The sequence below is a fragment of the Silurus aristotelis genome (genome assembly GCF_946808225.1).
Source record: "Silurus aristotelis genome assembly, chromosome: 25".
In the NCBI taxonomy this organism is placed as follows: Eukaryota; Metazoa; Chordata; class Actinopteri; order Siluriformes; family Siluridae; genus Silurus; species Silurus aristotelis.
The window spans coordinates 6,729,771-6,757,309 of record NC_139598.1 but is presented as its reverse complement, the minus strand read 5'-3'; the positions used below and the strand labels follow the sequence as shown (position 1 = coordinate 6,757,309).

The following is a 27,539-nucleotide window of genomic DNA, read 5'->3' as shown; positions in this document are numbered from 1 at the left end:
CTAAGATAGCTTCTGATGTGGACGTATATTGAATCATTGCGCACTCTACACAATGTCTGATTACATTTCCTAACAAATCGGAAATTTGGATTGAGTCCAGTGGAACGCAATTATCATGCTGTTTGCCTTCTGACACTGGGATTCATACTCTATTTACCATCCTGAATCAAATGAGATTAAGGCTGGAACACCTGGATCAGATGCCAGACTACCCCAATGCATCAAACACACACACACACACACACACACACACACACACATACACACACACACACACACACACACACACACACACACACACACACACACACACACACACACACACACACACATACATTTTGTTGGAATGTATTGCCTTATTGCTTTATAATTACTGTAAAAAATTTGGTAGCTCTCACAATACTGCACCAGATGTTTTGCTGATTCCTTCTGACCAAACTCCTCCTGGTTTAAATCAGTGGGATTCAGGTTATAGTTTTTTTGGTTGGATGCATCTTTACACAACTTAGACGGTATGCTTAGGATCTTTGCCTTAGTGAAAAAGTCCTCTACATCTGCCTCTGTCAAACCAAGTACCTGCTTGTCTTCCCTCACTACATCCATAAACCTCCTCGTTCTCCTTCTTCCTGGTGGCTCCATCCTCAGCATTCTCCTACCGATATACCCCATGTCTCTCCTCTGCACATGTCCAAACATCTCAATCTCGCCTCCCTCACCTTGTCTCCAAAACGTCCTACATGCACTGTCCCTATAATGAACTCATTTCTAATCCTGTCTATCGTCGTCACTCCCAACGAAAACCTCAACATCTTCAGCTCTGCTACATCCAGCTCCACCTCCTGTCTTTTACTCAATGCCACTGTCTCTAAACCATACAACTTTGCAGGTCTCACCACAGTATATATATATATATATATATATAGAGCACTGATTATTGCAATTAATGCAAAAAATTAGATAAAAGCTGTATTAAAATGTATTACATGTATTAAATGTATTAAAATGTAAAAATGTATTACATAAATTAAAGAACAAAAATATGTCTTTAGTTAATATGCTTCTGAATAGTAACACATATTTGTATAGATTCTTCGATTTATAAATAGATAAAGTAGGAACCTATGTATGTTCTATGTGTGTGCACATAGCACATACATAACACCCACATCCACATTTACTAATAACTCAGATATGTACATGTGCACACATAAAAAATGTATGTATGTGTGTGCACATGTACATATCTAAGTTATTAGTAAGTGTGCATGTGGGTGTTATGAAAGTGTTTAGGTTTATACACGGTAACTATGTCTATAAATAGCAGAATCAATGGTGCATATTTAAAATGAGGGGTAAATGTGTGTAGGTGAAATAGTGTGTGTGTGTGTGTGTGTGTGTGTGTGTGTGTGTGTGTGTGTGTGTGTGTGTGTGTGTGTGTGTGTGTGTGTGTGTATATACCTGGACAGGGCTGTGTGTTACACAGAGCCTCCTCAGTGTGTAAGCCAAGGCAGATGTCTCCTCCGTAAGCAGGGGGAGGGTTACTGCACGAACGAGTGCGGATGTAATGACCCCCACCACATGTGGTCGAACATCTGGACCAAGAAGACCAACATGACCAGCTTCCATCCACTAAATATGGATAGAGAGAGAGATATATAAAGAGAGATAGCATAAGAAATTAAGAAAAATGCACAAGCATTAATAAACCTTGGCTGCCATGACCATAAAAAAATAAATATTAAGATAACCTTCTTTCATCTTGGAAATGTAGTGATAATACAAATATAATGTCACTACACGATGCAGCAAAACAAGTTCATGCTTTTGTTACCTCTACGTTGAATTATCGTAATCCATTAAATGCATTAACAAGCTCCAGTTGATCCAGGATGAGGCAACAAGAGTTCTTACTAGTACCAAAAGATATGAATACATCACTCTCTTTATAGGTACAGGAGCAGATTTGGAGGGATTACAGGCATGCAGTGTTTTGGTGACCTGGATTATGTGGATACTATGTGGAGTGCCTCGTTTTTATGTGCTCACTCAGGTTTGTTGACAGTGAATGGCTGGCTGCATTATGTTCCAGAGCACTCTCATGTCTGTTTTGCCTTCTGATTCTCCCATTTCGTTATGCTGTCATAACTAGTCTTGCTCTCTGCAAAAAATTAGGTGACAATGGGCAAATCTAATAGTCTGTGCCTCTCCCTCCCTCTTCTACTCTCTGTCTCTCTGTCTCTCTCTCTCTCTTTCTCCATCGAGCTAAACACACTTCTCCTAAGATAGCAGTGATTCTTTTTAATGCCCTACTTCTGATTGGAGTTCTCATCACTTGAAAACCACTCGCTGCTTCTCAGGATTGCCCCATATGGACCGCCTAAAGACACACTAAGAAACCATGATTATGGCTTTAAACAGCAATTGTTACGAGCAGTTTTTCTATGATAGCTTCAGGACTGCATTTGCCACAAACGATTTTGTGCTCAAGTCTCCATCAGTAAACAGCTGACAACTTCAACAAAATAGACTTCATCTTTAAACTATAATGAATTTCTTGGTTAGACATTTGCACTTTTAGGCTACACAGCTATCAAAGGGAATTGTTTATAATTGTTTATAAAGATTTATTCACTTTTAAGTATGGTTCTAACTAAGGCTTGTTCTGGACAGCTCAGGAAGTTTTTGCCTATGGCTTGCTCATTTAGGGATACATTTGTATATTTATATTCATGTGTCTTTGAGTGTGGTAACTACATGTACCTAGCTTCAGCTACACGGAAGGTGGGTGTATCTTCAATGTTATATTTGTTCTAAATCGAAGTAATAGCACATTCTTATCGATGGACGTCAAGACATGCCCACTCATTGATGCTCTTTAGATTTCCATATATGAACCTAAAAAATGCTGAAACTGAAACTGAGAGGAGACGATAGAAATATAGATAAAGGTGAGAGAAAAGTAGATGAAGAAATGAAGAGAAAGAGAAAAAAAAGCCTGGGGTATGCAGCACAAGTTAGTGAGAGCATTGAAGATGATAGAGAGGGAGGTGAAAAGAGACCAGCAGTGAAGAAGCAAGAAGAGAGAGAGAGAGAAAGGTAACATGGCATGTCCAAAATGGCTAAAATACAGTGATTATATTTCGAGAGACACATTTTTGTAAGTGAAGCTTAAACAGGAAATTGTGATTTGACACCGCAAAATTGAATTACTTTGAAAGGTAGCACGCGTGATTCGGACCAATCCAAGTCATGTCAAAGCAATCATGTTCCCTAAACCGCTTGAGTAAACCTGGCTAATTGGCTTTTACAGTGTGTGTACTGTATTATTCAACCAAATCCTGAACAAGCAAAGCTGATTTGGTTCTCAAACTATTCGAACTAACCCTTCACCTCTACTTTAATTAATAAGAGCGAATAAATCAGCAGCACCTCTCTATTCCTTCTAAAAGAGTGGAGAACCCAGGGAGATGAAAGCCAAAGATTCCCCAAGCATCCACACTGTCTGAGGTCTAATTAAGTCTGTGCAAACACAGAATTATCATCCTGTTTCATCCCAGCACATTAAAAACCCAACAGTAAGAGTGGGGGATATAGAAAAAATCGGATCACGATACTTTTACACAATACACTGTACAGAATTGTTTGCTTTTCCAGTGATTAATTCACTACTCAAACTTTTCAGTTTGCTTCTTTTTATCTCAGAATAATAAAAACCCAAACTATATAAAATGCTACATATACATGCACTTGCCATTTTAAATCGGAACACCAGCAACATTGCTCATAAATAAAAAAAATGTTTTGGAAGCAGTGAAAGGCATAAAAACTTGCCGACACAGATCAAGTGCTTCAGTTGCTGTTCAAATCGAATGGGGAAATCGGAATAGGGGAAAACTATGATATCAGTTAATTTGACTTTAGCATGGATGCTGGTGGCCGACATGGTGATTTGAGTATTTTAGAAACTGAAGACCTCCTGGGAATTTTACAAAAAATCTTTTAGAGTTTACACAGAATAAAGTAGCAGTTCTGAATGGCCAGACTTGTTTGAGCTGAAATGAATCTTAATACCCCCCACACACCCCACCTGCCCACAAGTAAACACTTCCCCAAGTTATCCAAAGTAATTAAATAGCTACTTAACATGATAAAAGCCATGTAGCCCAAGAGCTTTTTAGGGGCTCTGTTTAAACATAGGAAACAAAACAGAGCAAAAAAAAAAATATTTCAATGACACCCTCAACTGATTGAATTGATCCTTGACTGTGTCATATTGTCATTGGTACTCATAAATGCTTAATTTGTCTAAAAAATACTATGCCTAAATACTAAACCTTTAATAGAATGCATTTGTTAAACTTTTCAAACTAGTGAAACAACTGGTACAGGCTAATTAAGTGACACATTGCCTTAATGAACTAACAATGAACAATAAGATTTGACTTAATACAATAAACTATTAATAAAACGAATACAGGAAACTTTTAGGCAGTAGGCTATGAAGTAGGAAATGCAGATGGAATACAGATGAAAAAGCATGTTGTTTTGGTAAAGTCTGGTAAAAACACTCTTCTTAAACTTAAACCGTGTCTTTGAGACAGGATTGTAAACTATCTGAACCATGAAATGGCCATTTCGAAGCTGTAGGCTAGAATTCAGACGTCCTTGTCTACCAAACCTACTTAAAATTTCCATTTTTTCCCTTTTCATTTAGTTAAATGACTTGTCCAATTGCATAGTCTGCCCGGGCATAACTAAGCAGGCTAAAACTAGTATTTAATGCACAGTAGTGATGTAAATTTCGACCTCCGAAAAAATGCCCAGTGCATAAAAGTAAGCAATACGCAATACAGATTCTCCATAGTGACTTACTGGACCATAAAGTATCTTATTTGTTCTTTTGGATATTCATTTTATTTTCATTGATTCACTTATTTTCAAGAATAGTATGCCTGTATTTAGTCTGTATATATAAAGTAAAGGTATATTATTACCTGATTTACTTTTGCCCTGAAACATCATTCAGCATTTCCTTTTAATAATGTGGAAAAGAAACTGTTTTTCATATATTTCAGTGTTCTACAGAAAGTACGAAAGTGTGTCTGCTTTATATATTACCGATTTGACATTTTTTGGTAGCACGTGTATCATGATTTAAAAAGCAGTTTGCACAATGTGAAATGCTACTTGCACTTTGTACAGAACATCTGACTTACTACCTCAATATGTGGTAATGGGAACATTGTGTTCATTGTGTTCAAATGAACCAAACTTTTTAAAATCATGTCTAGTTGGGGGAACATGTACAGTTCACATGGCAAAGGCATAGATTGAATAAAGACGTCATTTTGTTTCGCATCACAGTAAGAGATGATGATAGATGTTGAGTTGTCTGTTAAGCGAATTGCTTGTCATTAATAATGATTACAGACAAGGAAAATCCCTAATTGTTGCCTCGCTTCATATTTTCCACCTGCTTAAAGAGTGCATTTCCATTTAGATGACATGCTTTCCGCTTAATATGGGGACAAGCGCTCATTTAATTAGGCCGACTCCTTCTGTATTACAACACGAAGTAGTAGCCAGTGTAATTAGCCTGAGATGTGATTACGCACCCTGTGCTGTGGGGACTTTTCTTTATTTCCAGAGAAAAATCAGAGTCTTTCTGCTTCTTAACAGCACAGGCTTTCTTTTTGTACTTTTTAATACTTATGAACAAATCCGAGTGCCTTTGTTTCCCTTTAGTGCCTTCCTCATTAATCACTCCTCAACCACCCTCTAACACGTACCGTTTACCTCAGGGATGTTAGTATAAAATGAGACACGGTCCTATAATCACTTCAGTAAAGAGCACCACGTTTAGGAGAGCGTTTGAATGCGCGTGTGTGCATGCATTATTGTGCATTAGTGCATCTGTTTTACATCTGCTCCCCATGAATTTCACATTAGCACCTCTGGAAATTATAACAGATTCAGTAGCACTTTATGTGGTGCCTGTGTTGATAAGGGCATGAAGAAGCATAGGCACAATGCACAGGAATATACTGTATATGCACCTTATGTCCGATGGGATTTACAAACACTTTTATCCATTATTAAGAAAACAAGACTTCATAAGCATTAAATAATGGATATTCAAGTTCATAGTGTTGCACTACACTGCTCTGTAAATAATTCAATCTCTGTTTATGCATGCTTCATTAATGCAGGATTGGAATAAACGCTCTCAAATTCCCATCATTACGCCAATATTCAAAATCTTTTTTTTTTTTTTTTTTTTACTTTTTTTTTTACTTTTTTTTACTTGTTTTACTGCTAACTCTGTATCCACACAAAAACATTCCTTTACCTGATGGGAATAAACAGATTTACTTCTGTTTACCATGTAAATTCTTCCAGAGATTTAGACATTAATGCACAGTATACTGTATGTATATTAAAAATTTCATATAATTTTATTACAATCAACAAGTTACTTGCGCAGGACTGAGACTGCAGATTTGATGCTCATAGAGGTGAGAAAACATCTATAACCCCCCCCGCCACCCGAAGACACAATATATGTACTGTTTAAGCACCATGCTCCAATGGAAAAAATGTAGTTTTACAAAACAACTACAACTGAAGACACACTAATTATCATTCATGAATCTTAATGTTTCAGAATAAAAATAATATATTTTTTATGATTATTATAAAATAATTCTTATTAAGAACTATAGTAATTCTTGCAAGTTTGTCAAGTGTGAAGCCATTGTGGGTATAAAATATTCCAGGTGAATTGCTGTGCCATTGCTGGTCAAGGCCCTTAAATACTCATTTATATAAATGTGATAATTATAAATCTTTCTAGACAAGCATGTCTGCCATATATGCAACAGAAATCTATAAAATGTAGGACAAGCAACTAAAAGTAAATGTACTACATAAAGAACATATGTAATGTCTAACATATAAAATTGTTATTATTTAATAATTTGAAGAAATACAAATACACTACACTCTTCTGCTGGCTGCTTGAATTTGCTTATTGTCATCACATCAATATCATGTCCATTCATAAAAGGCACAATCTGTGGCCCCAGAATCATATAAACACACCCATGTGATGACAAGAGTCAGGAAATCCATGCAAGCTAATGTTAAATCTCACTGTGCTATGCAAAAGACGGCACTCTTTCAACGTTGAAAATTTTAAAGAAATTGACAATTTAGGCTGCATCCACTTGGTCATGGTACATATTCAAATTTAGCTACAGAATTAAATCCCTGTGCCCAAGTGCCTTACATACATAATATACTTCACATCAGCTCCAGCAACGGAAAAAAAATAAATGAAAAAAAAACGATTTCACGCTTTTACAGTTTCAGGTAAGTAGGCAAATGTAGAGTTGTTGAATCTATTCAGAGAGGGCTGGAAGTGTTAGGGTGTTAGGGTGTACACATGATCTGTTTCCACAATCCAAGTCGTCCCAGGTTGATGATTAGCTATTTTTGTGCATATGTAAACACCACAAATGATATGGACCCCTATAAAATGAGCCACAAGAGAACTTTGCTCAAACCACAATTTCTACAGGTTAGATTCTGCTTTATAAATAAAACATTGTTTTAATATCTACAATAGTGTACCTAAAGTTAAGTCACCCAAAACATAGTTGGCATTATTTTCTGTATATTAATAATATATTAAATAATGTATTCATTTTACAAACCAAACCTCATCATAGTCACCGCTAAGCACATGTAGCATGTTGATTTCTGCACCATGTCCGCAACAAAATTACCAATGTTACTTTCACTTCAACTCTGTTTTTGCTCGTTTTTTTTTTACTGCCAGAGGATATCATTGTGTAAAATAACCATCATGGAACACATTATCAATAACTCCATGGTGCACAGATGGACTTTGAGTTCTAAAGAAGCTCTGCCGCGAACAACAAGTGGCCTGAGAGCTCATCAGTGGAAAAATGTCAAAAAGCACTTAGGTCTTTTGAAGCTAGTTCTCTTTCAGGGCCATGCTAACAGGACTATGGATGATTTATTTCAGAAGAACTTTATGTGAAATCACCCTAAAGCATGTGTAAAGTGCAAATTTTGACTGTGGGCATCTTTACACATACAGTACACCCACCAAACACTAATAGGAACCTGTACACCTGCCTATTTTTGTAATTTATTCAGGCTTCACAGAGCACAAGTCAGCCAAAATCCTTTTCCAATCTTCATATATCAATTTTTTTTTAGCGACTTAATGCTTTCTGTAGCCTCAGTTCTTGTGTTGTGCAAATACAAACAGAGCAGAAAAGTATAATTAATGAGCAAAATGATAGATAACAAAGAAACAAAGCAATGAGGTAGCAAAGAAACTATAACCTGAGCATAAAGGTGTGGAATACAAATGACAAGCATCTGACAAAGAATGTAAGACAAAGAATGCAGTGAACTGTGAGCGTATATACAAGTTCTAATTATCGTGAAACATGAATTGGGTGCAGAAAAAAATCAACAAAAATCAACAGGGAAAAAATAAATAAATACAAAATTCAATCCTCCGTTTGCACAAACTGCTGTTTGCACGCTTCTGTTAAACCAAAAGTTTACAACCAGCCAAATGTTTACATGTACATTTTTGATTTGTACATGGACAATCCCTTTTGCACAACCTTCTGTACTGTATTTTTGCACACAACCTCATCACTATACTGTATATTAACATTCCTTCTTGCACAATTTACTGTACTCATCGGCACTACTATGTTACTGTTTTTCCTGTCTCATGTCATCTATTGTTGTGTTGTGTTTTGCACTGCACTGTGCACTTTGAGTTGTTAGTTTAAAGGTTTGTGTACTTCTATGTTCCTCATGTTCCTTTTGTTAATTTATATTGTTTGTTGTTGCACTTTGGTCCTGCAGAAACGTTGTTTCGTTTCACTGAGTACTGCACTGTATATATTTTTAATTTACATTAAAGCCTACTTGACTTGATTTGACTTGAAACAGATGGACTTGGTGCAGTGGTATGTGAAAAACATTGTCCCTGCCCATAATATAGACATCTTGCTTGAGAGGAGGGAAACTGGTAGGTGTGATCTGGTGATATTTAACATACCTGCCTCAAGGTTGTGTGTCACAATGGTTGCAAAGAGTAGCTATTTATGGTATATGAGTTGTTGATAACCGACACTCACTCTATATATTTAGTCTCGCGGTAAAACATGCATAAAGAGTCTCACGTTAGCACACAAACTGTGCCATAGCGTTTTCTTTTGTGCTCTCTGTGTATGTTAAGCCAAAATCATGAGTCTTAAAGTGGTTAAAAATTCTATCACCTACTTATTCAGTACTCATCAGTTTCAGAACAAATTACAGACAAGTACGGCGGTATTACTGTGTGTGTATGTATATATAGAAATATACTCGGAAATATACTCGGAGTGTGGTGGCCTCTACAGCCTGGTCCGCTGGAGTCCCACTTCAGGACATTTGCAATGCAATGATTCTACACTCGTTCCCAAAGCATTGTGATGCAGCTCGAGTTCCTAAAAGGGAATGTCTCTATTTTACGCATGTAACCTTAGTTCTCTAAGGAACGAGACACTGCGTCACTGCGTCACTGAGCCACACTCCCTGCATCCCTGCCATGCTTCCCTTCTCATTTGCAAAAGCTAGCGTCGGCTCCACTGCGTGCGCAGTTTGTAGCTTCCTGGTCGTAACATCACCCCGCCGGTGATGTCGCGTCTTGCCTTTGGCCGGATTAGACATGTGTATCAGCACGTGAGCAACACGGAAGCGATCCCAAAGTGTTGCGATGCAGCGTTTTGTTGCCTCAGGGAACTAAGGTTACATACATAACCTAGAGACGTTCTGCCTGATGTTGAAATAATGCTTAACTGTATATTCTTGCTAAGTAGATACCACCAAGCAGCAATGGCAGTTCCTGCTTGAATGGTGCTCCCAAGGTGAACCACGCCATGACCCAAAGTCTCCCCCAGTGATTAGTTTCATCTTTGAAAACTCCTCTCTGCTTCAGCTACCGTCACAGTCCACAAATTTGGATACATTTCTGAGAGCTCCTATAAATATCATTTAAAAATGTTTTTATTGCACAAATAAATTCACGTCACTGTGCACAATTTATTACACTCTCAGAACCAAGAACCATAAAACTCCTTGGCTAATTGAAGCCATAAGATACATATAACATCTATATCCTTATAATATATGTTTTGTTAATTAGCCTTTTAAGCTGCACTGAAGATTCCCCTCACTGAGCTCAGTTCAGGACCTATTCAGTACATTCACAGAAAACCTCTATGACATCACCTCAATTAAATCAATAAGTGCTAGTTTAGCTACAATCCAACTAGACTAGTCAGGTTGTAATTGTTTTGTTGATATACACATTATGATGAACTACATACTAAAATGTTATGCAAGCTTAAAAAAATATTATTGCTTTATGCTTGAAAGCATAGCAGACAACACAGCATAACCTGGGTGATATACCGTTTATTAGCCTATTTCATTAAATGAATTAGCTTATACTATCTGCATAACGAGATGAGCAATAGAGCTGCATACACACCTTTATTTTTTGCATGTTCCCTCCCTACTTCTTCCTTTATTTTCTTAATTGGGGGTTTAGACCTTTTTTTATCAACCATAATTTTAATTTGGATTAAACTATCCTTTTTGACATGATGTCACCCAGCCTTTTTCTGAGTGTATGAGCGTAGGAACTTCTCCAAGTGGTGGGTGCATACTCTGAATCCTGACCAGGTTCATTGACCGTAACATGATATCTTCTTCTTCTTCTTCTACTTTCGGCTGCTCCCATTAGGGGTCGCCACAGCGGATCATCCGTCTCCATACCACCCTGTCCTCTACATCTGCCTCTTTCACACCAACTACCTGCATGTCTTCCCTCACCACATCCATGAACCTCCTCCTTGGCCTTCCTCTTTTCCTCCTACCTGGTGGCTCCATCTTCAGCATTTTTCTACCAATATTATTCATGTCCCTTCTCTGCACATGTCCAAACCATCTCAATCTCGCCTCCCTCACCTTGTCACCAAAACATCCTACATGTGCTGTCCCTCTAATAAACTCATTTCTAATCTTGTCCATCCTCGTCACTCCCAACGAAAACCTTAACATCTTCAGCTCTGCTACCTTCCAGCTCCACCTCCTGTCTTTTACTCAATGCCACTGTCTCTAATCCATACAACATCGCAGGTCTCACCACAGTCCTATAAACTTTCTCTTTCATTCTTGCAGATACCCTACTATCACAAATCACTCCTGTCACTCTTCTCCATCCACTCCACCCTGCCTGCACTCTTTTCTTTACTTCTCTAACACACTCTCCATTACTTTGCACTGTTGACCCCAGGTACCTGAACTCCTCCACCTTCTCCACCTCTTCTCCCTGCAACCGCATCACTCCACTGCCCTCCCTCTCATTCACACACATGTACTCTGTCTTACTCCTACTGACTTTCATTCCCCTTCTCTCAAGCGCATATCTCCACCTCTCCAGGCTCTTCTCAACCTGCTCTCTACTCTCACCACAAATCACAATATCATCTGCCAACATCATAGTCCAGGGAGACTCCTGTCTGACCTCGTCCGTCAACCTGTCCATCACCACTGCAAACAGGAAAGGGCTCAGGGCCGATCCTTGATGCAGTCCAACCTTCACCCTGAACCAGTCTGTCGTACCTACTGCACACTTCACTGCCGTCACACTGTCCTCATACATGTCCTGCACCACCCTCACATACTTCTCTGACACACCTGACTTCCTCATACAATACCACAACTCCTCTCTCGGCACCCTGTCGTACGCTTTCTCTAAATCCACAAATACACAATGCAGCTCCTTCTGTCCTTCTCTATACTTCTCCATCAACATCCTCAAAGCAAATAAGGCATCTGTGGTGCTCTTCCTCGGCATGAAACCATACTGTTGCTCACAGATGGTCACCTCTTCTCTCAGCCTGGCTTCCACTACTCTTTCCCATAACTTCATGGTGTGACTGATCAACTTAATTCCCCTGTAGTTACTGCAGGTCTGCACATCTCCCTTATGCTTAAAGATCGGTACCAGCACACTCCTTCTCCATTCCTCAGGCATCCTCTCCCCTTCCAGAATCCTGTTAAACAATCTGGTTAAAAACTCCACCGCCATCTCTCCTAAACATCTCCACGCTTCTACCGGTATGTCATCTGGTCCAACCAACTTTCCATTCTTCATCCTCTTAATCGCTGCTCTAACTTCCTCCTTACTTATCCTATCTACATCCTGCTTCACCAACTCCACATCCTCCAACCTTCTCTCTCTCTGATTTTCCTCATTCATCAGCTGCTCAAAATACTCCCTCCATCTTCTCAACACACTCTCCTCATTAGTCAACACATTTCCCTCTCCATCCTTTATTGCTCTAACTTGCAGTACATCCTTCCCAGCTCGGTCTCTCTGCCTGGCCAATCGGTATAAATCCTTTTCTCCTTCCTTAGTGTCCAACCTCTTATACAGTTCCTCATATGCCTTTTCCTTGGCTTTCGCCACATCCCTTTTTACCTGCTGCCGCATCTCCTTGTACTCCTGCCTACTTTTCTCATCACTCTGTCGATCCCACTTCTGTTTTGCCAACCTCTTTCCCCTAATGCTCTCCTGCACTTCCTCATTCCACCACCACGTCTCCTTGTCTTGCTTTCTATTTCCAGATGTCACACCAAGTACTTTTCTAGCTGCCTCCCTCATCACTCCTGCTGTAGTTGCCCAATCATCCGGCACCTCTTCACCACCACCAACCCCCTGTCTGACCTCTTCCCTGAACCTCACACTACACTCTTCCTCCTTCAATTTCCACCATCTTATTCTTCTTTCAATCCTTACTTTCCTCCTCTTCTTCTTCGCCTCCAAAACCATCCTACAGACCACCATCCGATGCTGTCTAGCTACACTGTCCCCCGCCAACACCTTACAATCTTCTTCAGGTTGCATCTCCTACACAGAACATAATCCACCTGTGTGCACCTTCCTCCACTCTTATACGTCACCCTATGATCCTCCTTCTTCTTAAAATATGTGTTCACCACTGCCATTTCCATCCTTTTAGCAAAATCTACCACCATCTGCCCTTCCACATTCCTCTCCTTAAAACCATACCTACCCATCACCTCCTCATCACCTCTGTTCCCTTCACCTACATGCCCATTAAAGTCTGCCCCAATCACCAATCGTTCTTTCCTAGGTACACCATCTACCACTTCATCTAATTCACTCCAGAATCTTTCCTTCTCCTCCATCTCACAGCCAACTTGTGGAGCATAGGCACTGATGACATTTATCATCATCCCTTCAACCTCCACCTTCACGATCATCACCCTATCAGAAACTCTCTTCACCTCCAATACACTCTTACTGTACTCTTCCTTCAGAATCACCCCTACACCATGTCTCTTTCCATCCACACCATGATAAAACAGTTTAAACCCACCTCCAATGTTCCTGGCCTTACTCCCTTTCCACTTGGTCTCCTGAACACACAGCATATCTACCTTTCTCCTCTCCATCATATCAGCTACCTCTCTCTGCCTTTACCCGTCATAGTACCAACATATAAAGTACCAACCCGAACCTCTACTCTCCTACACTGCTCCTTTTCCTGCCGTCTCTGTAGACGTCTTCCTCCTCTCCTTCTCCTCCTTCGGCCAACAGTAGCCCAATTTCCACCGGTACCCTGTCGGCTAACGATACCTGTGGCGGTCGTTGTTAACCCGGGCCTCGACCGATCCGGTATGAAATTCTCATTTGTGATCCGCATATTTGATTTGGCACATGTTTTACACTGGATGCCCTTCCTAACGCAACCCTCCCCATTTACCCGGGCTTGGGACCGGCACTAAGAGTGCACTGGCTTGTGCCCCCCTAATGGCTGGGTTGACCGTAACATGATATAATAATATATAATATAAACCCTAACCCGTGTAAATGAGTGGTTTAAAAAGTGGACGACAGAATGATGCCTCCCTGGGCGACTCCCCATGTCGCCTATAACTAAATCCACGATCAAAACAAGTTTAAAGCAGAGCGTGCGACTGATTTTGTGTAATGTAGTTGAGTGAAAAGTATGATATTTCATTATGTAGTGAAGTTAAAGTAAAATTCTCCCTAAATGGAAATACTTGAGTAAAGAAGTTATGCAAAAAACTACTTAAGTACATTTATGAACTACATTTACTTTCTTACTGTCCACTACCGATTGCTTTACTAGATAAATAATTAGAAGAATAACAAAATCTTATTATTAACAGCATTATTTCCAAGTAATCTTATAAGGCACATATTTAAAGGCCATGATTATTCATAGGAATTAATTTGTTGACCTTACAGTGAATCTGCAATTTTGTAGAAATGCGTTAATAATGCTCATTCAAGTGTTAACGCATTGCATAATCAGTGCTTATGCATGTTTGTCCTTACAACGGTTGCTTATGCAAACTTTTTAATGCATGATAATGCAAAAAAAAAAAAAAGCATAAAAAATGTAATAAGAGGCTTATCACCTGGGCATGGTGTAGTGTTACACTCCTGGTATTCCTGCGCTGGCCCTGAACATGTCGTCCCGCCGTATTTCGGTTTGGGGTTTGTGCAGGTTCGCTTTCGGCTGCGGACACCAGAGCTGCAGTCACGGCTGCATTGAGTCCATGAGCTCCATACCGACCAGCCTCCGTTTACAGTGAGCCCAGAGATACGGCCTGAGCGTAGCACGTCTCCTGACACACACACATAGAGAGGATGAAGGATGCTGAGTTAGGATTTAGGAGTTAGGTGTCTTCGCTGAATTGAGGACATGAAGACTCAGATTTGGTGCTCATTCATGCAATATATGAATTGATGCCATGTCATAAATTTGACACTTTCAGATTGAAGCCAGATGAGTCGCAGGGAAATATATAGCATATGAGATAAGAACAGCAGACTCTTAAAAGTGGCAAGGGTAATAACAAGATCCTGGCAGGACAGAGAAAGAAAATGTGCATTCAGGGCAAAATTTTACTTTTTTATTTGTTTGTCAGGTGCTTTTTCAACAAAGTTAAACAATTTTTACCATTATTACCCCTCTAGCAAGACCCCAAAGCCATGACAATATACTGTATTTAGTCAACTGATCACATAGAGAACTTTACAACAATGAACATTTACATTTGTACTGATAATAAAATAAGTAAGCTAATGTCTAGTGCAGTGCATTCAAATGTTAGCTAACCTTTGGCCTCTTTATAATATAAAAGGTAGCTTTAGACTATAAAAATAGTGGACAGTCAGTTAGATAGTGGTTCACTATAATCAGGACTACATTTAGAGTGAAACTGATACTACTTATTAAATACAAAATTAATGGGAGCGATATAAAGATTCCTACATTTGTTAGACAACAGCTTGACAAGCAAGTTTGATGTGTCAAAAAAAAAAAAAAAAAACAGTTTCCCCCTGATTCTAGCAATGTGTGAAATGTGAGAAATCATATTTTGTCATATTTAGAACACTGTCTGTTGCCTTTGAAGCCACTTGTCTCTACTGTATTATTAAAAAATTAGCTAATGTTAGATCATAACCTGGAAAAATAATACAAAAACAAAGAAATTATTTGCTCTAAAATGATCAGAAAAAAAGAAAATCTACAAGAAAGAGTCAGTATATGTGTACAGTTGAAAATCTTACACATACGACCATGCTAGTTTTGGCTGAACGCTGTCTTTAAAATAAAATATATTCTCACAACAAACTTTAGAGTTCAATATTTTTTATTTTGACTTTTTATTTATTTATTTATTTGTTTTCAGGTTGTCCTTCACTCACCATTTTTCAACACTTGACCTTTACCAAGGCCTAGCTGGGGATGAGAGGAATGTCAGTCCCTCTTTGCCTCTTTGCTCATTCTCATTATTTATAGAGCTCTCCATCAAATAGGCCTCTCAATGCCAATAGACTGTTTCATAACCTTTTCACACCTTAAAACCAAGAGCATTGAGCTGCAAGTAAACACAAAGCACCAGCTGACTACTCAATAAACAGCCATACACTTCTCTAGTACAAATCAATTGCAACTAAAAGGGAATGAGCTTTATTGCATTAATGCTGAAAACGAAGTGGCCTGAAAATAATAAAGAGGAGGGAGAGAAGGAGCAAGAGGAAGAGGAGAAGGAGATGAAGGTGGAGGAGGATGAAGAATACATTTAGCTCTTTTTGGCTCTGCTGCACTCCAAGTGACATTTTCTCTTCAAGATTCTCCAAACTGAACTAAGACAATGATAGATAGATAGAGAGAGAGAGAGAGAGAGAGAGAGAGAGAGAGAGAGAGAGAGAGAGAGAGAGAGATAGATAGAGAGAGAGAGAGAGAGAGAGAGAGAGAGAGAGAGAGAGAGAGAGAGAGAGAGAGAGAGATAGATAGATAGATAGATAGATAGAGAGAGAGAGAGAGAGAGAGAGAGAGAGAGAGATAGATAGATAGATAGATAGATAGATAGATAGATAGATAGATAGATAGATAGATAGATATGATGATAGATATGATGATAGATATGATGAGTATCAAGCCATAATTCAGTACTGAGTAAATTTATAGAAAGCAAGTGAACTGAGCTATGAATCATCTTGATTGATTTTTCAGAATGGAGAGAACACTGTAAGAGAAAAAAAAAAACATGAGTTGGAAGTAATGCCATTAAGGTTTTCCTTGAGTTTTATTTATTTGCTCATTGCTTAAATGCTTTTGGCCATCAGGCATGAATTCACCATTAATGTTTTCACCGAAGACATCAGTCCATTGCAGGGCACAATTCTTTTGGGAGGTTGAAGGAAATCTGAAGAACCCAGAGGAATCTCACATGGACATGGGGAGGGAGAACATGCAAAACTGTACACAGGCAGAACTGTGAGGCAGCAGTGATACTGTAGCTGCTGTGACACTGTTGTCACCCTTTAACCCCATTTTCCATTATTATGATCTTCCTAAATATTATATGTATTTTTATTCAAAGAAGCTGAGCTTCCAGGCAATGGAAATATGCAATCAAACAAGGTGGCACAAAGGGGTGGCATTTTTGTAAAAATGTACAAAAAATTGTTTTATCACAACGCTGTGTATATAATTGGACCCCCAGAATCCCCCTAATCTGCTGTCATTGAGTAATGGTGGCAACAAGGGGGCACTAGAGGTTTATTCTTACCCTATTACTATATTACAATGATTATGAATTAGGTGACACATTTCTGAGCTCAAATGGGCTTAAGAAAGAGGTTGTAAAACTTTATTTCTAATTATTGCTATGGAGGTCATAATGTTTTATTCAGTTATTTCCTTTGTTTATTCAATGTGTTCATTCATGTATTTTTATATGATGAGCCTGTATTGTGCCACACAATTTTTAATAACCTCTAAGACCTTCATGTTTTACTAGCCCTTATATACTAGTTTTTGATACCTGACTGTAGCCCAGATTTGATTCTCGAGATTTGCTTTATTAATAATAATAAAAAAAAATCTTCATATTTATTTTGCTCATAATATTCAAATTATAATCGAAGCATCATCCCAGCTTCCTTCCGGATATGTTCGATAAAGCTGAGGAATGAGAGCCTTCTGTTTTGACAGCCTTGGACCTAGAATCGGAATCCATCTTTGGCTTTTATTATATTTATTTCAGTCAAACTTTCTGGCTCTGTTGGCCAGTACAGACATACGTAGTTTTCTCACCACTATAACTGTTATTGTTTCCACCTTTGCATTACAGTTTATATAGAAACAAACAGTGTTGGGCAGTAACGTGTTTTGTAACGCTTTTGACAGTAACTAATACTGTAACGCGTTACTTTTTAAATAAAGCAACTCCGTTACCGTTACCGTATGGTGCGTTACCCGTTACTTTTTTAAATGAATGAATTTCGGCTGAAGTGTAGCCTACAGCCTAACCTGCTTACAGCAGCGACGCATTGTAGGATTGGTGGATGAACCTCTGTAAACACGAAGAACCCACACTGTGGGCGTGTCTCCGTTTATTCAGGTCTGTGCGGCAGTAATGGCGAGTCGAAGGCGAGAGCAAGACGAGTTTCTCAAAGTGAAAATATACTCATTATTTCACTTTAGTTGAGGATAAAGACAAAAACTTTTTATTCAAATGTAAGCTGTGTCTTTCTGGTTCGAAGCTCGTATCTACTGCGATAAACAGCAACTCCAATCTGTTGATGCTCCTCCAGAAACTACACACCTCAACGAAGCTAGAAGCTAACCCGTTGTTCTGTTCTACATTGTTGATAGTTTTCATACTTAAGCTGTGAAAGGAACATTTTTAAGAGCTCAACACAACAGCAGAAGCCACTTTAGTTTTTGATTGTGAATATATTATTCAGCTTGTTTTGTTCTTTATTTCAGAAATCCTTGTGATATATTTAGTTTGTGCTGGTCTGACTTCAATACAATAGTGTTTAAAAATGACTTTGTGTTTAAGTCAGTTTTGTGTTTGTATAGACCATAACACATAAAAGGGCATTAACGGGAACATTAAAGAATGTTAACTAAAAAGTTACTTTTAACAGTAACGCATTACTTTTTGGTGTAAGTAATCAACAAAGTAACGGAGTTACTTTTTGAATGAGGTAACGAGTAACTGTAACTAGTTACTATTTCTTAGTAACTAGCACAACACTGGAAACAAATGCCATGTTCTCATATTCTACATGTCTTTGTCCCTGTTCTGTCATTGGTTTGTTAACCGAATGTGTTCACCACTTCTGTGCTTAATTCTGCATCTAATTATTTTGTCTACTCATACAACGTCAATGTAATGTCACCAATTTTTACTGGACAATTTGCCTATATCTCCCAGTGTTCTATATTCTCCAGCTTTTGCAAAATTCCCTGAATCTCTATTCCGTCTTTATACACCTTGCGCTATATAGCAAATGGTTTGTAGACACCTGATAATAACATTCAAATGTGCGTAATAAACATTTCATTTTAGTCCCTTCTTTGCTGTTATTATAACCTTCACTCTTGCCACACAGATGGCATTGTACCAGATTCTTGTGGGACTTTCTCATTCAGCTACAAGTGCATTTGTGCACTTGTGGGCATGCTGACAGAGTTCTAGTTCATCCCACACAGGTTTTCAGTAGGTTTGAGGTCAGAGCTCTGTGCACACCACCCTTGGCAAAGCATGTCTTTACAGAGCTTGCACTTTGTGCACAGGGGCCTTATCATACTGGAGCACATTTGGAACTCTTAAATAAAGTGAAGTTATACTTATAATGCAAAAGCATACAAGCACATTCTAGACATTTGTGTGCTTCCAAATTTGCTTTGGATGTTGGATGATCAGGTGTTCACAATCTGTTAGCCATAAAATGTACAGAACCTAAGTTACCTATTAGTTTGACAGTACTGAATAATTGATATGTTCCTGAATACAATACCTGGATTTGTTTTTTTTTTTATCATTTGTTTCATATTCTGCTTCGTTGGTTTCTTGGTCAGTTTTTACTACCTGTGTGTAAATGAACTTTGAAAATTATACTCAGAATAGTTTTTTTGACTAACAACAACGGAATGTACAGGCTAGGCTAGTTCTCCATGTCAGAACTAATCCAATTTAGGTGAATATGGCCTGCTCTAGATACTTTAGCTACTCCAAAAGCACCTGCTTATAAAACACGCCTGGCGCCACGGCTGATGCTTATTAACAGTTAGACAGCAGGCAATTAAAAACGTCTCCCTGCAGGATTTTGTAGAGCAGATAAAGTAAAAAAAATGTTGTGTTTATACACATGGTCAATGATGAAATAAGGAACACGATTTATGAAAGTCTCACCCTGACAATTTATATAACTCATCAATTAATATTTATTGTAAAAGATGACCATGACAATTAAGTAACTGAGGGACATTAGCAAAATTTGGGAGGTGAGAAGATGCTTTAATCCCCATTGTTAAGGTTGGTGTGTAGGAAATTGAAAACACCTGATGCATACAGTCTGAAAAAAAAAAAGAGCAATTTATTGAATATTGAATCAGAAAAGATTGCGATTTGGTGTCTGGCATAACCATTAGAACAAACTAGCCACGTTGTGAGTTTACATTCGAGAAGATTCAGGAAACTATGTAAAGTGCCTGCAATAATGGAAATACAGTCAGCCCCTGACATATGAACGACCAACTTATGTCTTTTCTGAGATACGTACACGGCTACGCCCACCCAAAAAAACCCAAAAAAAACGTTTTTTAGATTTGACAATGTCGCAAACAGAGCGAGAAGAAAAAAAATGCCTGGCAGGCATGCATTGTAGGACCAAAACATGTAAGTCTCACTCTTCTCGACTTACGAATAAACGTCTTATAAACACTTTTCGGGTCCCTATCTTTTTAATAAGTCAGAGCCTACCTGTATAATTTATTGCTAAATAGGAAATCAATCCAGTCAGTGAATACCTGTTATTATTATTATTTTACAAATGTGGAAAGTTAGTAATAATAGTAATAGTATTAATATTAATATTAATAATAGTATTGCACATCTGTTTAAAATTATATTAAATATAAAAAATTCACTCCCTTGCAAATAAACGAACCCAGAAAAATGGCAACAATTCAGTTCTTAATAACTGGTCAGAAAATGAGCAGGATTAAAACTTATGCACTCCAAAAATAGGTTTCTTCTTAAAATACAAGTCATTAGCTGCTCATCTGCCACCTCAAAAGAGGATTGATAGGGATCTAAGACGCTCTGAGAGTAATGTAACAGTAAATTGTTAGTCAATAGAACAAAAAAAATTCAAAAGAGCCATGAATAAGATATTGATAAAAATAAATAAATAAATAAATAAATGACAGAAAAAGAGATAAAATAAGAGAGGTAGCCGAATACATTGTTTTTGATGACAAGGGACAAAAATGTTTTTGGGGCAGCATCCTATAGTCCTAAAAAGGAAGTAAAATCCTGAGCAAGATGTAATCACTGGCATGAAACTGGTTTAAAAAAAACTTTGTGCAGCATCCAATAAACCTTAATTTATATGATTAGTTATTGTGCAAAAGCATTTGGCATGAAGCGAGGAAAGAGCAAGAGCAGCGGTTTCCTGGAAAAATCTCAGGCTTTTTATTTTAAGAATATAAAGGAGAGAGAAGAAAAACCAGAATGAAAATAGAGTTGAGAGTGAGAGACCTAACGAGGATGACATGCACTTAACACTTGAACACATCACATTGCCTTTAGAAGTTCACTTAGTCACCAAGTGGTAGGTATGGCCATGAAGCAAAGAGACAATAATTAGAGAGAATAAGAGAAAGAGAGTGTCAGAGAGAGAGAGGTTGTCCACCTCAGAAGATAAAGCAGCACATAGTGATCTGTCTTTGTTCCTTAGAAATAAAGGCACCATTTCTACAGAAAAGAGCCAAATTACAGCTTCATGGCCTCACCGCAAACATCCAGTTCTATTAGATCTTATAAAAGGTTAAAAAATATTCACCTGACACCAATTCTCACTCTTAACACTTTTGTAAAAACTTTTTTAAAGAGAAAAAAATATATCGTCTTGTAGCACTTAACTGATGATCATCATTGTGACGGAGAGATTTTAATAAATTAGTTATGGCAAGATGTTATTGAGTGATAGCTCATCGTTATTATTATTAGATTTTCATCCACATTAATCTACTTAGTGTTGGTGCATTAATTCTTTTTCATATTACTGAGGGAATCCAGCTGTCAAGAAGTTTCCCTCACAGCACGTCCAGGGTTTCCCAGTGTGAGGTGTGCTGGTGATGCTTATTCTCTTAAACCGGTTTCTGCGTCCCAGTTCAACCTCATAATACAAGGTTGTTATTTTTTTCTTTTTTAAAGACAGAGTACAAATGAAGTGCACAGCAAAAGAGTATTTTTTTTTTTAACCATTTCATTTATAACCTCTCTAACAGCAAACCAATACAACACTCCTCCATCGCACAAGGCATTCTGGGCAGTACAGAATTATCTTACACAGTGTCCACAGAATCACATTTCGAACATTTCCCAGAAACAGTAAGTTATCTGTGATTTCAACATTCCATGATTTGGGACACACAAATCTGTATTCTCGCATACTATTAAAAGTGGAAAGTAGGCAAATTATGCAAAACACTGCTTGTGTGCTGATTATTCTATTCTTTATTTAACTTTTGTACATTTTAACATATTGATAGTACAAATGCCTTAATATTTATTGTGATATGGCAAATAAACTCTATAAAAAACAAAACAGTAACTGCAAAGTAAATAAATATATAAAGATTTTGTTAAAAACACACTTTATTTATATATATATATATATATATATATATATACACACAGGGAGTCCTCTAATTACGATGGTGATACATTAAGACGACCTGACCCCATCGTAAGTCAAAAATATCATAAGTCGAAGATGGTACTATGACCATGACAGCTTTTCCTGCTTCATGCTGATTTATAATTTTCATTTTCTGCTCCAAACTTTTGGCTTTCCTCTTGTTTTTTTCACTACAAGCAGGAGACATACTTGGGAGTTTGGATGAAATGCTTTTATCACTAAAATTGCTGTTTGAAACCGTTTGAAACAGAAAAAAAACACACTGAGACAACTTTACTCCTTTGACCGCTAGCGAGAGTGGGTCATCTCACAGGGGGAGAGATACGCTCATCCCAGCTGCACGTCCAACGTATCGTACGCTGCTAACTCTACCTGTTGTGCGAAACTTTTTCATATTTTTATTTTGTTGTATCGCTCTCGTCTTCGTAAGATCGAAAAATCGTCGAAGCATCGTTACTCAGGGACCATCTGTATGTTTATATATTAGAACATTGAATGGTATTATGGTATACAGTGTAAAAGCAGGAAATTACTTTGGATTTATAAGAATTTACATTTTTATTTAAGAAAATAACCTAATCAAAGCAGCACAATATATTTTAAATATAGATTTAAGATAAACTGTATATATATATATATATATATATATATATATTTATATTTATATATTTGTATATATACATTGTGTTAAAATAAAAGCTGACAATGGATTTACATTTAAATTTCTTATTAGTGAGGAAATAGGTGATGTTCTGTATCTCTCAATCCTCATATTGGGGCTCTGTAATTGGTTACACTTCCTGGTTTGCCAGAAAGACATTTGAGGCTTGAAAAGAGACAGACAATATCTAAAAGGGGTAATTGAGTAGACTGTAGGTCTTGTGCAATTTGTAACTTCTCTCTTGGAGGTCAGACACTGAAAAGATTTTTCAGTGCATTTGATAAGTATCTTTTGTTCTGTCAATTTCTGAACCTGCTCAGGAATTTCCCAGAGCTTGTTTCAGATTTCCATGCCATGCTGGGTAGCCAGCTGTAGTTTAGCTTTTATGACAGTCCCATTGTTGGCCAGATTATATTTTACCAACTTGACTGTATCACAAGAGGTTTTCTGTTATCCAGGCAGATAAAGTGACATCGGAGGAGGAGGTTTTCTCATAAATGTCACTGTCACAGTGCTGCATTTAACTAGATTTAGTGCCATTGTACTCTTTAGGATGGCTAAGATGCCCTTAGGTTATGCAGAACATGGCATGCATTGTTGAGATTCAGATCATCTGTAGAACCTCCAGCAAATTCCCAGTACAGTACATTAAGAAACATAGAGCTTCCTGGTCCAAATAACACACAAACCTACATTTATTTAATCCTTATCTTCATTAAGTGCTTTATTCATGTCACAGTCAATGATAGCTTCTCAAGTAAGGGAAAGATCTATTATAGACTATATGTATGCCATTCAATAGATGTTAACTCTCCTTTCACAACCCTATACACTTTAAATACCTTTGAAAATCAAATAATTTTGCATGATCAACAGTTTTTAAGTACCGTAATTTCTGGACTATAAAGCGCACCCATATATAAGCCCACTGAATTTGACAAAGATTTTTATTTGAAACATAAATAAGCCGCACCTGTCTATAAGTCGCAGGTGTCTACACTGAAACTAATGAACTTTACACAGGCTTTAACGACAGACAGTGTCTGTTACACGGTGTAACAGGTGAAATATCTTGTGGCTCCTTTAAGAGCAGAGCGGCATTTTGGGAATAGGCTGCCGCTGCATTTTTTCCGGTATTACTGCATGTGTGCAAGACCAAGGAATATGTCCTTATTATTTTCTGATGCTCATTACTAAGTTTCTTTGACTAACCCGTAACGCTGTTGCCAAGAATAATAAAAAAGCACAAGTTTTGGAAACCTATTTGTGCCTATATGATTTCTGTTGCAACTGGAGTTAGCGAGCTTTCCCTTAACCATGACTCAATTCGTTACAACGGCTTGTATCTAAACAGGACCTTCCAAGTAAGTCATTGTTCACTGTGTTCCTCCTTTCTTTCACAACTATTTCTCTCAGGAGTTTATCTTTGGCATCGTCGGGCGTTTAAAAAAAAAGTTTTTTCTCCCGATGCCGTGCAGCTCAGAACACAAGTAAGGTGCGTTTTTTCGTTTCCGTTCGGAAATTTCATTAGACTAATGTTATGGGGCTCAGTTTTTTGGCTTGAAGTTTGTAAAACCGGGAAAAACCCAGGAAAAATTCATAAATAAGCCGCTTCGTTGTCGCCGCGGGGTTCAAAACATGGTGAACAAAGTAGCGGCTTATAGTCCGAAAAATACGGTAGCTATAAAACTCCATGGAGATATTGCACCTAGTAGTCAAAATGGGAATTGTAACAAGTACCAAAGAAGACATTTTGGCCAAAATCCATGGTCACAATGAATCCAGGGCCTCTCAAGGAACATTAGAAAGAGAAATACGAATTGGAATACATCCTTTATGGGATGCCACTGGAAACATTCACGCTTAAAGGTTATTTAGCATAGCCAATCAATCTACTTTCAAGTTTTTGAAAATTAATAGGACGCATGAGAACCCATTCGAGCCCAGAGAAAACTCAAACAACCATGGGGAAGCTCAGGATTGAATGGGGAATGCTAAAGTTGTGAGGCAGTAATGCTACCTGCTGTGTAACAGTGATTGCCTACTAGAGTTTTGAGGCAATGTAAGGTCAAGTTTGTTAAAGGCTTTTGAAAAATAAATTGTTTTTCATATTAATAGTGAATGGAGCCTCAGAAGATTTACTCAGTAGTGCATGAGCAGATCTTCCAGGCCTGCAAGCAAATGGAATAGAGCCAACATTGGGAGATTTATCCTTTTATCCAGTTCGCTGAACTCTCCTCTGCTATCTTACTGAGCTTAGGGGTTAGTGATATCGATCACGATTGATCAACTGAGGTGGGTTGACATTTGGAAATAAGGCTGACATTTGCCTTTTTCTACTGTGGAGGATTAATCCCTTGTTGGAAAGATATATTCAAGATGTCACAAAGAGTTTCACTAAGTTTATGGTCCTTTAAAACTCCCTGAGGTATTCCATTAGGTTTGATCAGATAGAAGGTGTATGGAGCAAGAAGTCAAGACATGGTTAACATATTAAAAATGGTCAAAACTACTGATGATTTTGGATTTTATATTTTTTTTCTTAGCAATTCATTTAGCCAGTGTTTTTATATTGTCTAAGATATAACTTGGGATATTCATCCATTTGATTATCTCGGTTTATTTTTCCTAATATGATTCCATTAAGGACTATTCGATCTGAATTAGTAAACAAAACAAGCTAGTTAGTTCTAGCATAGGTTTTGTAATCATCCAAATCAAATGTGTTTAAATCTAGCTTATGGGTAGGACAGATGTGTGATTGTATAACTGTATAAAATACATTAAAAAATAAATGAAAGGATAATAATGTACTATGAGCTATGCAGTGTAACCATATAAGCATAATTTAAGCACTAAGTACATAATAATAATAATAATAATAATAATAATAATAATAATAATAATAATAATAATAATAATAATAATAGACTACATAATGAACTTTTTTTTACATAATGCAGTGTTAAAACTGGCAGACGATGTGGGATTTCCACACAGAACTGTAAGCCTTTTGCCAAATTAATCAAGGCAGGAGTGTCTGATAATCAGTTCTGCCCTTCCCAAGATGTCACCTTGTAATTTTTTGCACATCAAAAAATGAGGTGCTGTTCTATCAGAACTTTGAAGCTTTGATGCCCTTTTCTTTGACATTTCGCCTTCTAGGCTCATTTGAAGTCCAGCCTTTTATTTATTGCAGGTGAATTTGTGCAGATAAGCGTTGGTAAATTGTTATTGCAGAAGAAATACCTTTTAAAAAACTTAATGATAAAGAAGCCCAGACAGATTCTTCGTTTTTTTCGGTCCTACTGCTATGAGGATAGTAAGGCTATTAGTTCGGCAGAGCCTTTCTTGTTGAGACTTGTGGGCATGGAGACCCTGCGGTCTTCTTCAGAAGTTTACAGCTGCTGAAGTCAAACCTTTATTTAAACTCCTTTATACTGTGGTCACTGCTCTTTCATGGGAACTGATAAGCACAGAGGTCAGGGTAGGTCACAAATTTAGAGGCACAAAGGCTTCTTCCTACTAGGGCTGATAGGTACAGTAGCCATGCTGCCTTTACAGGAAGAAAAAGCACACAGGTAATTCCTCTTCCCCTGAGACTGACAGGCTTTACAGGAAGTAAATGCATAAAAGCCATGTCTTCAACTGAGACTGACAGGCATAGTGGCCATGCCTCCTTTACAGGAAGTAAAAGCACAGGGACCATGCCTCTTCTATTGAAACTGACAAGCACAGTGGCTTTGCCTTCATTACAGGAAGAAATGCACAAAAGCCATGCCTCTTCGACTAAGCCTGACAGGCAGAGTAGCCACACCTACTTTACAGGAAGTAAAAGCACAAGGGCCATGCCTCTACTATGGAGACAGGAACAATAACCACTCCTTCCTCACAGGAAGTAAATGCACAGAGGCCTTGGCTTTTTAACTGAGGCTGACAGGCATAGTGGCCATTCCTCCTTTACAGGAAGTAAAAGCACAGAGGCCATGCTTTTTCTACTGAGACTGACAAACACAGTACCAGTGCCTTCTTCACAGAAACTAATTACAGTGGCCACATAATAATAATTTCTATTAGCAAAATATGTTTGTACGCACTAATGTATTACACTGATAATAGATATTATTATATTCATCTGTATTTCAGGTTTTAGTAAATGTTTACTCATGAAATTAAAATGATTCAGAAGGCACTAGTAAAACTGCTCACAAGCTTCCAGGAGTTCACCGTCCTTCAAAGACCTGCTAATGGCTGCCATGCACTATTTTTATATCAAGAGGTAATTATATCAAAATGACGCACAATATAAGTTAATTACTTGCCATGAGAGCTCACAGATCTATCACGCCCGGGCGAATGAGTGTGAAAAGGTTTCATCGGACACAGCTGGTTGGTTAACAATGGGTAAGAGGAGAGATAATTGCTCAGATAAAGGAAGGGTTCCTGCGCTCAATATGCAGAACCGTATTCAGTAAGATTAAC

At 37.9% G+C, this 27,539-nt stretch overlaps 1 protein-coding gene across 2 annotated transcripts in view; it reads right to left on the bottom strand.

The window, feature by feature from the left end:
* The window catches only part of sema5a (sema domain, seven thrombospondin repeats (type 1 and type 1-like), transmembrane domain (TM) and short cytoplasmic domain, (semaphorin) 5A), a 232,001-nt gene that overhangs the window by 21,325 nt on the left and 183,137 nt on the right, over positions 1–27,539 (bottom strand). For both annotated transcript variants that reach the window (XM_083530259.1, XM_083530260.1), the window contains exons 18-19: positions 14,578–14,787; positions 1,459–1,629 (exon numbers count right to left, since the gene is read on the bottom strand). In XM_083530259.1, coding sequence (XP_083386385.1) covers positions 1,459–1,629; positions 14,578–14,787 — 381 coding nt within the window. The remainder of the gene's footprint in view (positions 1–1,458; positions 1,630–14,577; positions 14,788–27,539) is intronic.